This window comes from Ambystoma mexicanum, chromosome 7q (assembly GCF_040938575.1).
Source record: "Ambystoma mexicanum isolate Mex_15411 chromosome 7q, UKY_AmexF1_1, whole genome shotgun sequence".
Lineage (NCBI taxonomy): Eukaryota > Metazoa > Chordata > Amphibia > Caudata > Ambystomatidae > Ambystoma > Ambystoma mexicanum.
In genome coordinates, this window is record NC_090941.1 from 548,667,591 (window position 1) to 548,682,613 (window position 15,023).

The 15,023-nt window shown below is 46.0% G+C and overlaps 1 protein-coding gene across 1 annotated transcript in view; it reads right to left on the reverse strand.

Annotated features, from left to right (window-relative positions):
* The window catches only part of DNAJC15 (DnaJ heat shock protein family (Hsp40) member C15), a 183,533-nt gene that overhangs the window by 147,154 nt on the left and 21,356 nt on the right, over positions 1-15,023 (reverse strand). The window contains exons 2-3 of the mRNA XM_069639241.1: positions 9,027-9,078; positions 726-799 (exon numbers count right to left, since the gene is read on the reverse strand). Coding sequence (XP_069495342.1) covers positions 726-799; positions 9,027-9,078 — 126 coding nt within the window. The remainder of the gene's footprint in view (positions 1-725; positions 800-9,026; positions 9,079-15,023) is intronic.

The window sequence follows — 15,023 nt, forward strand, 5'->3', positions numbered from 1 at the left end:
AATACAGTGAAACGGAATAGGTCTCTGTGGCTGGAGTTCTCCCCAAAACGTTGCATTCTTTAGTAGATAAGTGTCTGAATAACAACTAAAATGAAAGATACTTCATAACACAGCAGGCATTCACTCAGACTACTTAAGATTGTATAGGTTTCTTTCCCAAAGAACACAACTGGGCAGACCATGGACAGTAAGCATCCAGAACTCAGTTTAACATTAAGCGGCCTGCACGGCAGACATGTTCTCCTGCTCATTGCCTATAGGGGACAATGACCATGGAAGCCACTGCGTGGTTCCAAACCCTCTTCCATGGATCCTAGTATTTTTGGAAATGCAGTACATTTACTCGATTAGAGTGGAGAAGAATGGACCTCCACAAAAATGGGATATTGTGCAAGGACTATGGTCTGTGCAGCGTGCATGGACTCAGGCCACGGTGGAGAGGAAAGCAGAACTCTGTTCTCTATCAGGAAGAGAAGCAGAAACAACCACTGGCCTTTCAAAATATAAAATTCAGGATGGGTCGCCCCCAGAAATAACTAAAGCTTCATATTTCTATGAGGTAATTTAGCTGCCATTAGCAGTAACAAAACCTAATTCTAGATTGTAAATAGTCCTGAATTTTAAAGACACACAATCTACATTGGGCTTTACATATTCAGTGGGGTTTGTTGTGGTTACTAGAAGTAATTTATGCACATGTTTTATGGTAGTAAAAAAACACTTACAGATGCAGGAAACTTCTTTGCTGTTTCTGCGATTACTTGCCCAAGAGGCTTCCAGAGGTGAAATGCATAGCGACCTGAAAGAATTAAACTATCAATTACATTCAGAGTTCTAACCAAAAACATTGGGCATTTCTTTTACTTCATCACAAAGTTGATTTTCTAGCTAAGTAAACGAAGAAGGGTTACACAAGTGAGAGAAATGGGATTACACATAAACTACCTCCATTTCACTTTTGTTTCCTGACTGAGGCAGGAAATAATTAAAGGAATAGTGCGCTCTAAAATATTATTGCCTTAAAAGATGGGCAATAGTCTAAAACATACTTTAAACATATTTTTAATGAAAGTTCCTATGTAAACCTTTGAGCAAACGAGGCTCAAAGCGTTTACATGGGAGCATCCATTTTGCCATTTCCGGCAGCCTCCTCAGCTCTGCATTGGCGGCACTAAACAAGCAGCAAAAGCCCCCTAATGGGCGCTTTTGCTTACTGCAGCCAGAGCAGAGCTGCATGAGCTGAGGGGGCTGCCTTCACTTTCATTTTACGTTTTTGGTGCTCCCCAAGCCCAGGGAAGCACAGAAAACGTAAAATGAAGGCAAAAAGCAAGGGCGTGGCAATTACAAATACAACGTTGTTGTATTTGTGATTGCCGTGGTTGGAAAACCACGGAAATCATAAATACAAGAACATTGTATTTCTGACTGCGGCGGCTTTCGCGTGGAGTCTCGTACTGCAGCATTTACAAATACAACAACGTTGTATTTCTCACTAAGGCGTCTTTCGCTTGGAGTCTCCTGGACTCCCTCAGGGTTGGGGGAGCCCAGGAGACTCCATGCGAAAGCCACCGTAGTGAGAACCACTGCGGCATTTCAAAACACACCCATGTGTTGGGGGAGCCCAGGAGACTCAAAGTGAATGCCGCTGCAGGCAGAACCACAACGCTGTTGTATTTAAAAATGCTGCGGTTTTTCTTTCTAAGTTTCTTGGGCTCCCCCGGCTCAGAGCACGAAAAACTTAGAAAGAAAACCACAGCATTTTTAAATACAACAACGTTGTATTTATGTTTGCGGTACCTTCAGCTTGGAGCCCAGAGGGCTCCAAGCTGAAGCCACCACAAACATAAATACAAGGTTATAAAAGCTGCGGTTTTCTTTTTAAGTTTTCCGGGCTCTTCCAGCCTGGAAAACCTAGAAAGAAAACCGCAGCTAGGGCTTATTTAAAAAAAGAAATAAGCACTTACCCAAATGCAGCTTTCCTGCCTGCAGTCTCTGGTCTCCGGCACCTATGAAACAAAAGCCACCCAGTGGTAGCTTTTGTTTATTACCGCTGGCTGGCTTTTGCTTCATTAGTGCCACAAGGTCAAGCACAGGAGGCATCCATTTCACAAAATGGATGCCTCCTAGTGCTTCACATTTTTGAGTTTGACCTTCATTTGCTCAATACTTTACATACGGACTTTGTTTAAAAATATTTTTTAGATATATTTTTGATTATGGGCCATCTTTTTGGGGTGCTAATGGGAGTGGGGGTGCGGGGGAAATGAAAGAAACAGGAGAGAGAAGAAACAGGACAGGAGGGGGAAAAAGGGAGCAGGGGCACGGAAAACGAAAAGAAACAACCAGGAAACAAGGACGAAAGAATGGGGGAAAGGGGACAAAGGGAAGGGGTTCACTGCCACTCACCTGCAACTCCGAGATGGAAGAAGCATTCAGGTGGGCCTGCAGGAAGCCAGACCCTCGCAGAGGTGAGGTCGGCAGCTAATGGGGGGTGGGGAGAGGGGGAGGAAAACGAAAGAAACAATAGAGAGAAGAAACAGGACAGGAGGGGAGAAAGCATGCAAGGGCACAGAAAATACAAAGAAACAACCACGAAAGAAGGATGAAAGAATGGGGGAGAGAGTGCACAAGGGAAGGGAGTCACTGCCACTCACCTGCAACTCCGAGATAGAAGTGGAGTGCAGGTGGGCCTACAGGAAGCCAGACCCTCGCAGAGGTGAGGTCGGCAGCCAATGGGAGGCGGAAAGAGGGGGAGGAAAACGAAAGAAACAATATAGGGAAGAAACAGGACAGGAGGGGGAGAAAGAGTGCAGGGGTGCAAAAAATAAAAATAAACAACCAGGAAAGAAGGAAGAAAGAAGGTGGGTGAGGGGACACAAGGGAAGGGAAGAGGGTCACTGCTGCTCACCTGCAACTCCTGCAAATCCTTATCCTTCCAGATGCTGTGGTGTCCCATATTATTTGTCCTGCATTCCCTCACGTAATCCATCTCAAGTCATATAGCCCTCGGCATACATTCTACTAATTTCCCTGAAAGCCCACAAACCATCAGCTCTCATTTTAACCCTCCATGTAACTGGACCTTTCTGGTCCTCAAAGAACAAGCCTTGGTGCTCCCAGGAAAATTAGCCTATGCATTAAAAAAACCAATCCGGCCATAAAAATCTAACAAATGGCTTTACAACCCGTTCTCGCCTTCAGCCCCCTGCAATGTTATCACAATTGCCCATATGTGGTTTGCTTCCTACTCCTTCTATGACCTCGGTCATCAAGCTCTTCACATCTGGTAAAATCCCATTCTTGTGAATCCAGGGGCTCTTCGGCCTGCTAAAACTCCAAATAGGTGAAACTTGCATTAAGCGATGTCTCCATGTACCCACAATGAACCCCATATTTTCCAATGCCCCAAATGTGTGTGCAATCTAAACCATTGTCGAATTCCTACATGTTAGTTTCCCCTTCAATCAACTCCCCTATCACATGCATAAAGCTCCCCATTACATACTTATCAGAGCTACAAATTGTACATTGCACAATACATTTTATCCATGCTACCACTAATCATGTTGCTGCCTAATGTGACACTAAAATGTACCCAACTAAAACACAAAGTAACACTCATTTCAATTCTTCTAACTACATTGAATTCATAATTAGTTGCAACATTGCATCTAACCCAGTCGCACCATGGCCTAGTACAATTTATGCAGTGTGTACCTCTTTCCCATGTTGGGACTTAAAACGTCTACCCCAACAGTACAGCTATGTCTGGATCACAGATAAGGGCAGTGCAAGGTGACAGATAAGCCTATGCAGTATTTAAGCCCATCCTTCTGATTGCAGCGTTACAGATTTACACATAAGTGATTGATTGCATGCTGCAAAGGAATTAGTCCAAAGCAAACAGTCCAGTCAACGCCAGTTCACCATTTATTTGCTTATGGCAACGTCAATATCTCAGGGAAAGTCCTATGAACATGATTAGTCTAAGAGGCTAAGACTGGGAGGGGCTGGAAGTAACCACAAGTTTTGCAGCGATAAACGCCTCATCTAGAAAATATGCATCACCCCAGAAACAGCATCTTCCATTGACAGTATTCTCTTAAAGATGTTCAGACAGTATAGACACGGCTGACGTGTTTACAATTTGTCAGTATTTATGATTGATCGTTTTCAAAGTTATGAAGCACAAGGGACACAAACACCAAAAAGTAAGATTGTGTTATCAAGTAAAAATAAGAAGACAAAGTAATCCACTGAGGTGTGCAACAAATAGATGTTTTACCTATGATCAGTTACTCACCACCCCTCCATCACCTTTGCATGGATTTTTATACCAGAACCAATGGCGGTAGCAAAACCGGAGTTCATACAATGGGACTAAAGCTGCATCTGAAATAAATGTAGCAATGTGTTTTAAAATTGGAATGTCCAGACTGTGTTACTACCAGAAACATCTGGATTTATCTTACTTCTGGAATAACTGACTACCTCCTCCGTTCGAGTACCTGTCTTTCATCGATCAACCCTGTGGTGCGACTGGAATGATCAGGTAGCAGTCCCCTCGGGCATCACTGGGAGATGGCCTCTGCTGGTGGCACCTAGTCGAGCAGTGTGGCCATGTACCAATACAAGAATTGGTACAGGGCCCGTTGCTTGCACTCCCCCTGTCCATGTGCGATGCAAAATACTTTGTTAAGTGTCCTCATCATCCTATCTGCTTCTCCATTTGCTTGGGGCCAAACCAACGTTATATTCCAGTGGCAGATCCCTAAAGCATGGAGGTATTCCGAGAACCCTCCGCTCTGAAATGGCGGGCCATTATCCATGCACACTTTGTCAGGGAGTCCATGAGAGTTGAAAACTTTCTCGAGAATAGGCACTACATCTTCTAGCGAGGTGGACTCCACAAACGCCACTTCCAGGTATCTCGACCACTGGTACACTAGCACTAGGAAATGGGTTTCCCGGCAGGTAGATCCAAAATCTATGTGCACTGTGCCCCAGGGAACATTGCTTCGGTCCATGGAGTATATGTATGGTTCCCTCTGGTGGGGCAATGCTGCCTGACACCACACACAGTTATGTACGAACTCTTCCACTTTCTCCTCGAGGCCAGGAAACCAGACCTTCATTCTGAGTGAAGTCTTAGTTTTTGCCACTCCTTGATGTCCTCTATGTACCAGGTCCAGCACCCGTGGCATCAGGCAGGAGGGAAAGACCATTCTTGATCCTCTCAGGACCAGTCTGCTGTCAAGGAATGTTAGTTCGGACTGCACATGCCACAATTTCTCCAGAACTCTCTTTACATCCTGTGTACGCCCGTTCAACTTGTCGAGGAAGCGGTTCCACGCACCGTTGGTTTCAGACGATTTCAGCAGTCAGAAGCATGCGTCATTGGCTGACGCCTCTTGAATGTCTTCGAGTGACATGGATATGGCGGCGGTTGCCTCTGACAAGGTGTGCAGGAACTCTTCAACCTCATGTTCTGTGTCGTCTTCCTCCTGGGACCTTGACTCCTCTGGATGTCGGGAAAGGTAGTGTGCTGCTTTGGTGTTCTCTGGGCGGATGACCAGATTAAGGTCATATTCCTGCAGGGCCAGCAGCCAACTTTTGATGCTCGCTGGGGTTTAGGAGGACGATCCAACCATGATTGGGATGAGAGGCTTTTGGTCAGTGACCACAGCCACTGATTTGCTGTACACAGAGAGGTGAAAGTGCCTGCAGCCCCACAGCCCAGCCAACGCCTCCTGCTCAAACTGCAAATATCGCTGTTCCATGCTCCAGAGAGCTCTGCTCGCAAAGGCAACCAGGCGTGCAACACCACTGCCTCATCCGGCTGTAACAGCACTGCCCCTAGGCCAAACGGACTGGCATCCACGATTATTTCTGCCGTACTGTTTGGGTTGAAGAATGCCATGGTGTCCACTGCAGGGAGCACACTCTTAATGTCATCAAAAGCGTTTTTCTCCAGAGCACTCCATTTTCAGCTCCCCCCTTTCTTGGTGAGATTGCCAAGAGGTTCTGAACGGTTGGCCCGATTATGAATGACCCTCCCATAGTAGGTAACCATACCCAGGAAACTGTGCACTTTTGAGGCGTTCAGGGTGGTCCTGCCGTTTGGATGTCCTTTACATTCTCTGTGTCTGGAGAGAGTCCATGTTCTTGAAATATGACAAAGTTTTTGATTTTCTTCTGTAGAAATGCACACTTGTCCTTGTGCAGAGGGAGTCTGAGTTGTTGGGTACGGCCCAGTGCCTTCACTAGCCTTTCCAAATGCTCTTGCTCAAAGCTTGAATATACCATGATATCATTGTTGATGTTGATCGCTCCTTTCCGACCAGCAAGAGCACCACAGATCGTATTTTGAAGGACCTCCGCTGGGGATTATATGCCAAGGTTAAGGCGCTTGTATCTATAAAGTCCTCTGTGGGTGGTGAACATAGTGATGTTGTGGGAGGCAGGGTCCACCACTAGACCTTAGGTCTAGCTTTGAAAAGAACTTGGCCAGAATATCGTCGAGCTTTGGAGTGATGCGTCCTTCCCTTTCTATGGCCCTATTGGGAAGGCGCATATCTACACAAATACGGATGGAGTCTGGTTATCTCCGTTTATTGGCAATGACGATGGGTGAAACCCACGGGGTCGAGCCTTCTCCCTCTTCAATGATGTCCATGTTGACTAGGTTGTCTAGTTCTTTCTCGACCATCACACAAAGGTGAAAACGCACTCGCCTGTGCTTTAGCGCCACAAGCTGTACTGTCAGATCGATGTGCAGTTAAACCGGCTCACTCATGAATCGTCCTATACCCAAAAAGACACCAGGAAACCTGGACAGTAGGGATTGTATGCCCTGTACATAGACCCCAAATGCAAAGTTCACGTTATGCAGCACATCTGCTGCTGCACACCCTAGCAGTGTGACCTTACTCAGTTTGGTAACGAAGAACCTCGCTTTGATAGTGGTATCCTCGTGGTGTCCTCATGACGGACTGGTGCGATGAAAACACCTTCCAGTGGCAGTGCTCCGTCAGACTGCGGTAATGATTGTCCACCATGACACTAACCGATGCTCTGGTGTCATGTAATGCTGGTATATGGGATCCACATATTTCGATCGTGCATTTCGGCTGCCGTCCTCCTGATGCTTTCATCACTGACACAATGGAAATAAAATATATATCCTCTTCGTTGGTTTCCTCTTCGGCTTGTTGTTCCTCAGTTTGGGGTATTTTGATCCGCTATCACCACCTTCCGGGGTTGTCTTTGTGAGTACTGCTTCGATGCTGCGGGTCCCTGTGTGCGTGTAGATGGGTGCCGGTGTGCAGCATACCCTGGCAACATACCCTGACAAACTGATTTTCTACAACTCATCTCCTGCAGGTGAGGTCCTTAACTGGGCAGTCAGCAGTGTCAGGCAGGTCATAGCCACAATTGGGACATGGCATGACTTCCGCCCCACGTTGCTCCTTTTTGCCCCTCTCTGGCTTGCAAAATTGTTGTCTTCCTATGGTTCAGCCATCTTCTAGCTTCACAGATTTAATAGCGGCACACATTTTCTCTGCTCTTACATCTGTCAATTCGTGGTAGCGCCCGAGTTCCAGGATGTGAACCAGTGTTATATCCAGGTTCCCGCAGGATCTGTCAATGTAGCTTGACCGACGAGCAACTATTCATCAACTGCTGGTGTATTTTGGCCACGTGCACATTGTCACCATTCTCTAGTCTGCAGTGATGCGTGTCAAGGAACTCACTCTCTTTTTGTAGATCATTTCTCATCAGTGACCTCTCACAATCGAAGTTTGCCATGGAAGCAAAGTATTCCTGCAGTGCCTTCTTGGTCAAATTTACATCAGAAGATCGGAGGGTCTAGAAAATGTTACAGACCGCAGGGCCAGCTGAGTACAGCACAATTGATTTCCTCGTCTCATCGTTATCTTTGCCGGCGGTGGATAAAAACATGTACAGACGTTTCACCCAGGCGGGCCATATAGGACCATGGGCCAACGAAGCTCTGGACACGTCGAATTCCTGCAAAGGTGCGAGTTATAGAGATGTGCAAAGCACTCAGGCTGCAGCAGCAGCTTTGTCCACCATTGTAAACGGTCAATTGCATAGTGATCGTGGGCAGAATGAAATAGGCAGGTCGTTGGCCTGTAAACTCTTTAATGCCGTGCACATGCAGACCTCAGCCAGTAAGGCATACAAGCACTCGTGCTCGGGCAGTGATAGTTCTGAGTAGTGCAGTTGTCATGGTTTACTAACATATGTGGGGCAGGCTTCCCTTTCAGAGGGTAAGGGCACGCAAGCACTCCAGACTGGGAGATGCAACCCACGCTTCTGTTTTGTCCTTGGTGCCCAAACTGGGTTCCCAGTTTTATAGGTGTTTGTGTACTGGCCGTACCTTGTATTTGGTTGCTGCAGGTGGTGCAGATGATTGTCCTCAGGACAAAATGTATATGCTAGGGGATGGAGGTCTACACGTGGTCTCTATAACACTGCCTCCAACGTTATTTGTTGTTCTTTTTTGGGAGCAGGCCTCATTATAGCTTGCCTCACCGGCGAGCTTGGATTATGACGGGGTGGGCCTTCATTCCTTGTGGAGCCGTCACCGGCGCCAAGCCTCGATGTGGGCTCTGGAAGCGTGCTCTAAGGGGAGGAGGTGGCCCACCCTCACGGAGCAGAAGCGGGTTCACGCTAAGTGAAGTGGACAGCCCGGTCCAGGGCTGGGCCTCCCCATGTAATAACAGATACACAAAGACAGATGTGGTACTCACTAGGCCCCTGTGTTAACTAACTCCCAGCAGGGGCGGCTCCTATTTATTCACAACACCTCATGACTTCCCACGTCACAAATGTTACAGGGACACACACCACACTACAGAAGAATTTACACTAATTTAGCTAAGTTAAGTAAAGCGTATATGTTCTTCAGTGACACGTAAAGTGAACATACTCTTGACTCAGTTATAAGCCTGGAACTCTTGTACGATACCCACTAAACCGTCTACTTTAAATCAACTTACCCGCAAAGGCTGCTGCAGCAACACCCAATCCAACTGCTACCAGAGTGCCACCCTGAAAGAGAAAGGCATAGGGTTTAATTGCTAAACATGCTTAAAATGAGTAGTACTAGAAATAGTATGCATTATAGAAGACCAGAGTCTTGGGGAACAGAAAGGAAGTAACCCCTATTAGGCAAGGATTCACACATTTTTGTAGCAGTGTTTGGTGTTCCCTTTATAACATGTTGGAGATGGCACAAACAGAACTAGGGCACACTGCAGTGAGTGGTACGGTGATCTTGACCCCACGTCCGGTTCTGAGTCCAAATGTGCATCACCCCATGCCATCATCTCTCAAAAAGCACTGTGCATGCATGCTTACCTGGACTGTGCATGTTAAAGGGAAATATGGGACCATGGGTTCAGGGGTCTCCTGGTAGGGCCCGCATTGCCTTTTTAAAAGATCCTTATGAGCCCTTAAAGAGACATCCTTTGGAGGATTTACAAAAGGAACAGAAAAAGGACCAGATCCACTTTAACAGTTAAAGTGAGCCCTCCCCTTTTACGACAGTGGTCAAGCAAAGGTTAAAATGCTACTAACAAAACATTAACTAACTCGAATAATTACTACACCAATAGCTTGTGCAAACAGCAAAGCATGTGCTGTTAACATGTTTGTGGTATCGCCCATCAACAGTGTTGGGGTGCCCATCTAAAATGTGGCTTATGCAGGGCTAATTATTTCCTATGTCACATGGCTTACAAATTGATTAGCCTAGTCCTGGAAATGTTTCTCAGATAAAGGCTGCCGTTATTTGTGGGTGTTTGGTACTTGGTGTAGAGGAGTGTAGATTGTGACAGACTCATCTTAATTGGGTGAGAACCATCCCTGCTAGTTTTCGTTTTGCTGTGTTATGTTATGTTACTGGGTTTTATACAGGGCGCGGATGCTATTTAAATGGGTTCCAAGTGCTCTGGCAGGTCTGAAGCAGATGTGCGTGGGTTACATTAGTGGGGAAAAGGGAAAAAAACAACATAGCTTTGCTGCTGCGTTGATGCATGCAGACTAGAAGTACCCTGAGCTTTCTGTGCAGATTTATTCCTTAGGTGTTCTCTGTCAAGAACATAGGGGCATATGTGTCCAGGAGGAGGACTTGAGTGCCCTTGATGCAAGGATGCAAAGACATGGGGTGTGGTATGTAAGTTGGTTGTAGAATTGTATGGAAGAAGGCTGGCCAGATGTGTTGCACTACAATTCTCATCAGCCTTACTGTCTATAGTGAATGGTATTTGATAATGGTCCGAAGCACCTGGCGAGCTATCCGTTTCAAACCCCTTGTGTCGAGTTTAGATGTTGACGTCTGTTGGAAGGGACAATAATTGCAATGTGTGACATCCAATGCATCAGGGGCAATGTATCAGTCGGGGAGCGGGGGGGGGGCTTGGGTGAAGTCATTTGGTAAGGACCTTATGAGAAATAGCCCTGAGGCACTCAAGTGTGGCTGATATCTCTGGAGTTGCCAGCGTCCTGCATGAGAGTGCTGCAACACGGGCATGTGAGGGGGCATGGAGAGCATGCAGCATTGGGTGCAAAGTAGCAAGTGGGTGAGAATTATTTGCAAGTAGAGTTTAAAGCAACATTTCCAGAGATGGTAGAGTCATGGTGGGGACCATTGAAATCACTCAGCATACTACGAGGTCAGGTGTGATATCTAAGAGGTAGTCAAGTAAATACATTGGGAGCAAATCAAAGTAGGGCACTAATGGCCCTTCGCACCAGGGAGCTGATCACAATAGGGCACACATTACAGTGTGGCACCAAGAGTAAACAATCAGAGTATAGGCAAAATTACTGTGGGATTCAAGAGAGTCAAATTAATGTGGGGCATCAGTGAGCAAAATCACAGTACAGCACAAATTGTAGTGTAGAGGGAAAGCAGGGTACATAATGACTAGTCCTATTACATTCCTTCACATTACTGGGTACACCCAAAGCCCTTCGACCTACAAGATGTTAGGGTTTCCCCTTCAGATAACACATCCACAAGGTTCTCTGTCAAATCCATAGAAACAGATCAATCCCAGAACTAGGGTGTTTGTCCTGCTATTCCACTGAACTCCCACACCCTACTTTTCTTACAGAGCCACGTGCAGCAAGGGGAACTAAAATAGAAGAAGGGTGATATGTGAGACCACTTTACATTACTCTATGGGTATCTAATCTAACACAGGATTCATTCATTCTCCCTCAAATCAACAAGCCCCTCCTACAGTCCTGATCCAGGGGAGGGTGTTGGTTGATAAAATACTGAGTAGTGCCCCCATATCTCATAGAAACATTAGAAAACTGCTCAGTGGAGCATTAGAGAGTAAAGAGGAAGAGACGTCCTAGGGAGCAGACTGGTGGGTTTTAGTGGGCAGTGGTAGGAAATAAGACCCATGTAAACATTCTTTATGGGGGGGGTGTCATGTATTTAAAGGGTCCGACACAAAGGAGATCATTTACTTAACACTTGCGTTTACATAAGGGAGGTTGTATTTGTGATATTTATTGCAATATTCCTGGTAATATTTATTGTTATTTATAGTGGTACATTACACAGGTAAGGTTTTTAACATGTAGGTATATATGTGTATTCAGCTCAAGTGCTATTTGGGGTTTACCAAACTTGTTCTATTTGTCCATCAGGGGAAGCAGAGTTTTTAATATCTGTGATAGATATATTTTAATACTAGTAATGCCCATTATGACTAAATGACTACTGCTATGCACAAGTACAGGGGTGAGTAGTTGGCTAAAAGCCTGCGTACTCCCACACTATTACTAAACCAACCGTAATCCCAATCATAAGAGTGAAACGGGCACAGTGCAACAGGTATACCTCCTTCCCATCTTTTGGTAACATGACCCAAGGGCAGACCATACTCTTCAGTGGTAGCCTGATCTATCACAGATCCAACGCAAACAATAACAGTATGATGGTACCAAAATAACAGAATGTCCAACCAGTGTTCTATATAAATAGGGTCTTTCATTAAACTAACACAAATTCACACATTTAATACACTACAATACAAGCACTAGCAGCCCACACCTGTATGGGAAAACACACAGAAGGCAGACTTTAAAGTAAAGGACACTCTGGATTGGAAGACAGGGGTGCTCAGGCAAATAGTTCAGCAGCAAAATGAAGGTGATGTATTTCAAAAGGTAGGAAAGGGGGTGTAAATGTCAATAAGGTCCTTTAAAGCAGACCACGGAGACAGGGACACTTCAAACGATATGATATGATGGTTTATTTATATAGCGCCTATACACAATGTGTTTCAAAGTGCTTATCTTCTTGTTTTTGTGGCTTAACAGCATTGAGCAAGGCTTTTCGGAGTCCAAGTGAGAATCAAGTTGAGGAGTGATGGCCACAGGTTATAAAGATGCAAAGCTAATTGGCAGCAGTGACAGCTTGTGGATCGGAGACACTGGGGATGGCAGATGTCGTCAGGTAAGTGGCTCTGGAGGACTTGCGGCCTGGGATGTGGAGACGCATCCACTGGCCTCCAGCAGCAAGCAGGCTCTGCTGGCTCAACATGCCATTGGGGCACTACAGCAGCAATAGCTTAGAGCTTGAAGAAGCTGGGCACCAGGGGACATGTAGGGTTGGGACATTAACAGACTCAGCAGGTCTCAGATGTGAAAACAGCACAGCTTCAGGGTCAGGGGAAATTCGAAGATGCAAGGCGATTGAGCATAGAGTTTGGAGAGGACTCTAGCGGTTCCCTTGAAGCACCTTGGACAGCTATGAAGGTGCCCAATTAGGAATAGATGTAGTTCGGAGATGCAGGAAGAACTATGGGTTGCTGCCTAGGTTGATTCAGTGGTTGCTGGGGGACCCAGTCCAGCATCTCAAGGGTAAGGTGAGTTCTTTCTTCGCTAAATGCAACAAAAGTGTCCCGACAGGTAAGGCTACAAATTAGTTCCAGCTAACTGGATCACTTGTGTGTGCAAATCAGTGTAAACATTTGGTAATACGATTTAACACTCTAGAACCTTAGTAAACATGAGGGTCCTATTAGTTCTGTATTTACCAGAACAGAGCACGCTGTGCTATGTCTCCAGAGTTTGTCAAATTAACATTTATTTGGTATAATTAAATGTACCTGACAAAGAGAACATTCACAAATTGTAGTGCACACAAAGTTGTGCTAAATACATGTGACAGGTAGAACAAGGTATAATACAATGCTAACATCTTTTTTTACAAAAACACATAGATGAGATAACAACACACCCAAAGAATCGTTATAGTTGATATAGTTCTCAGGTGTGACACAGGAGAAATTCCCAACATGCACAAAAAAGTCTTAGTACAGTCAGTTAATCTAGTATACATTATAGTCCTTTCTTCGGCCTTTCCCAACCATTAAAGTTTGTAGAGGGCAAATGCTGGGGTTCTGTCACCTCAAGTGGCACAGTCCTGGGTGCCAGTGGGTCTGTTGCAATATGCCTTGCCCACAAAGCAGTTTCACCCCCAAAGGTGACCATGGGATGCCTAGTAGGTAGGGAGAAGATCTTTCCTCTTCGCTGGAGCCTTCTGTCTTCAACTCTATAGCAGAGGGCATTTGAATAGATTGTATCCCCAACAACGTTGAAGGTGAATACTTCTTGTCTTGATGTCCATAGATGAAGCAACAAAGGAGAGGGTTTCCACCATTATAGGATGCTATAGTGGATTGGTCCACATCAAGACTGATGTTAATCAGTACAATCCTGGCTGCTCTAACAAGTGTCCTTTGCCTGTGGAGGTCGTACACAGAGTGCTCTGTCTGGAAGAAGTGGGCAGGGGAAAGGAAGTTTAGGGAGCCCCAGCAAAATCTAAGATACTCTAATGCTTACCTGCCTGGGTCTTGCAGGGGCACTGTGGTTCCTCCAATGTCTGTCCCCACCACTCTCACCCTGACCACGTATGGCACTTAAGTAGGCACTTACACGGACATAATGAAAGAAGTGTGGTTGTATGGATTGAGTATAGTGGCAAATCTCTTCCCGGAATCCATGACAGGAGATTGTCTAGAAAACAAGGGGTATCATCAATATCTACTCTCCCACATTTCCTTCGCAGCACTCCTGACCCCTGCAGGCTGGGGGATTACCGTTGTGCGAGAAATGGATGCCTGGAAGCTGCATAGCCCAGTTCCGTCACTGGTGCGAACGATCCAGTCCCGGTGTGGTCGGCTTCTGTCTCCTCTTCCAAAAAAGTGTCCAAAAACGTCTTACTTCTGTGTTCCAGTGTCTAAATGCAGTGGGATGCAGTGTTGCATAGGCCCATATGTGTTTACAAGCCTCGTTATGCTATTCTTGTGTCTGTTTCCGAGTTCTGGTCTTAATTCTGCCTCTCTTTTTGCAAGACCGCTCCCGGAGGAAATTTATGTCCAGGATTTTGGCGCAGATGTGGAGGTAAGACCCCCTTTGCTGTGACACTTGCCTGTTGTTAACGTGCATCACTAATGTCTCTTGTTTATTTTGAGAGATACCAGGATTCCAGGAATAAAGACTCTGGGTGAGATGCAGGAGAGATGTTGTTTCGTGCTGTGCCGTGGTCCAGACAAGTTTCAATGCAGGAGCAGCTGAATGCAGATAGCAGGTGCAGCGTCTAGATTCCGAACGCTGAGCAAGTGCATTGGGTTGGGCAGAGTTTATAAAGCCCTGCTCAACCCAGATGCCACTGTGATTTGGCAAACCCTACGAGAGGTCGTAATCTCATGGGATTTCATGTTTCCTGGCTGCTGTGTTGTCTGGAGCTGAGAGGGGCTAAGTTGTGGGCTCTCCTCCATTCTCGCAGCACGGTAGCCCAGCCTGGTGAAGTTGTACCCTCCTGGGACACCAAGGTGTCGAGATGTAATCATGACGGCAAAAATCAAGGTAATGAGCCCTCTGATCTTGTGCACGCTACCCTGGGATAGCCGTCCTGAGTGCCTAAATGCTTCCATCCTTCTGGCGCCCACCCACTTTCTACTCCCACT